Source organism: Olea europaea, unplaced genomic scaffold (genome assembly GCF_002742605.1).
Source record: "Olea europaea var. sylvestris unplaced genomic scaffold, O_europaea_v1 scaffold35424, whole genome shotgun sequence".
Lineage (NCBI taxonomy): Eukaryota > Viridiplantae > Streptophyta > Magnoliopsida > Lamiales > Oleaceae > Olea > Olea europaea.
Genome location: NW_019254581.1, coordinates 1 through 1182, shown reverse-complemented (window position 1 = coordinate 1182; position 1182 = coordinate 1). Strand labels below are relative to the sequence as shown.

General features: G+C 34.9%; 1 protein-coding gene across 2 annotated transcripts; it reads right to left on the bottom strand.

Annotated features, from left to right (window-relative positions):
- Positions 1-223: 223 nt before the first annotated feature.
- On the bottom strand, positions 224-1173 carry LOC111386393 (aluminum-activated malate transporter 8-like). Of its 2 annotated transcripts, none has more exons than XM_023010847.1 (3): positions 1134-1173; positions 728-1006; positions 224-650 (listed from the first exon to the last, which is right to left on the bottom strand). In XM_023010847.1, exons 1-3 carry the CDS (start codon positions 1144-1146, stop codon positions 475-477), a joined length of 468 nt encoding a protein of 155 aa, XP_022866615.1. In that variant the 5' UTR covers positions 1147-1173; the 3' UTR covers positions 224-474. The 2 variants fall into 2 exon arrangements, with proteins under 2 accessions (XP_022866615.1, XP_022866616.1); XM_023010848.1 differs by having other exon boundaries at positions 224-644.
- Between the last annotated feature and the right edge of the window lie 9 nt (positions 1174-1182).

Below are 1182 nucleotides of genomic sequence, written 5' to 3'. Positions count from 1 at the left end.
TTTTTGTTTAATTTTATTGTTTTCCTTCATAGTGACGAAGAGCTTTCGATAATGCTTTTGAGCTCATTTGGAATTTTTTAAATGGGTTTGCAGCTGCTAAATCTTTTAGAGCCTTGCCAGATTCTAAGCTTATGTTCATGCATGGTTGATGAATCTTTCTAATAAAATTTGACGAAACCTGCAAGTGTAAATAAGTAAGTAACGAAAATTATAACACGTTGTTTTAAATAAATTTGGAGTGGACTAATTGATTACACATTTAATACCCGAGTCATCGAGTTTGTGTAGCCACTAAGTGCTTCAATATGACGGGCACATTCTTTAGCAAGATCACGAATCTTCAAGTATTGTTTCCATGGATGACGAAACTTAAAGCGACCATGACCAGGCTCCCACCCAGCAAAATTTTCCCAAAAATACATAAAAAGAAAATTTATCCTTTATGGCATCGACTGTAATTTTGAACAAACAAGTCTAAGTTACTTTGAACTGTAAAACTTTAAGTTGTTGAGTATTTACCGAGGATTTCTTGGTGGCCTTTGCATCTAGGATGCTTTTATATCCTTGAAGAAAAGACTTGTCATTTTTGGAGGCAACTACACTACCTTCATCTCCGGGAAAACCAAAAAATTCATCTCCAAAACCTGAAACTTAGTTTTTTTAGCAAGGTTTGTTAGTCACATATATTATATATATCAAATTTTTACGTTTCATGACAAATTTTTACCTTCTAAGACGCTTGCAAGTTTTTCTAAATTTTCAGCAGCTAGATTATGCAAATCTTGACCTGCCCAAACTGGAAATATGAATGCGGAGATTGCAACGCAGGCTATGGCACCAATTAAAACTGTTAACAGCCTTTGGTAAGCAAGCTGGATAATTTGGTCCACTTGATAGTCCGATATAGCCACAAGTGAGAAGGTGAGTATGATCGTGACTGCACAATCATATCTCCTTTCGATATTTGGAAAAGACCTCATAAACGTTGCTACTGCAGCTGCATAGCCTGCATTTAGAGATTTCGAAAACAATTCATCAGATGTAAATATTGAAGTTTCTTAAATCTTATCAATCTATTTTTGTTGCAGTAAAGATTACAGGAATACTGAGTTTTTATTTGGGTACGAGTTTACCTATAATGAACATCAGAATGCAAAGAAGAACATGTTCTCCTTTCTCTCC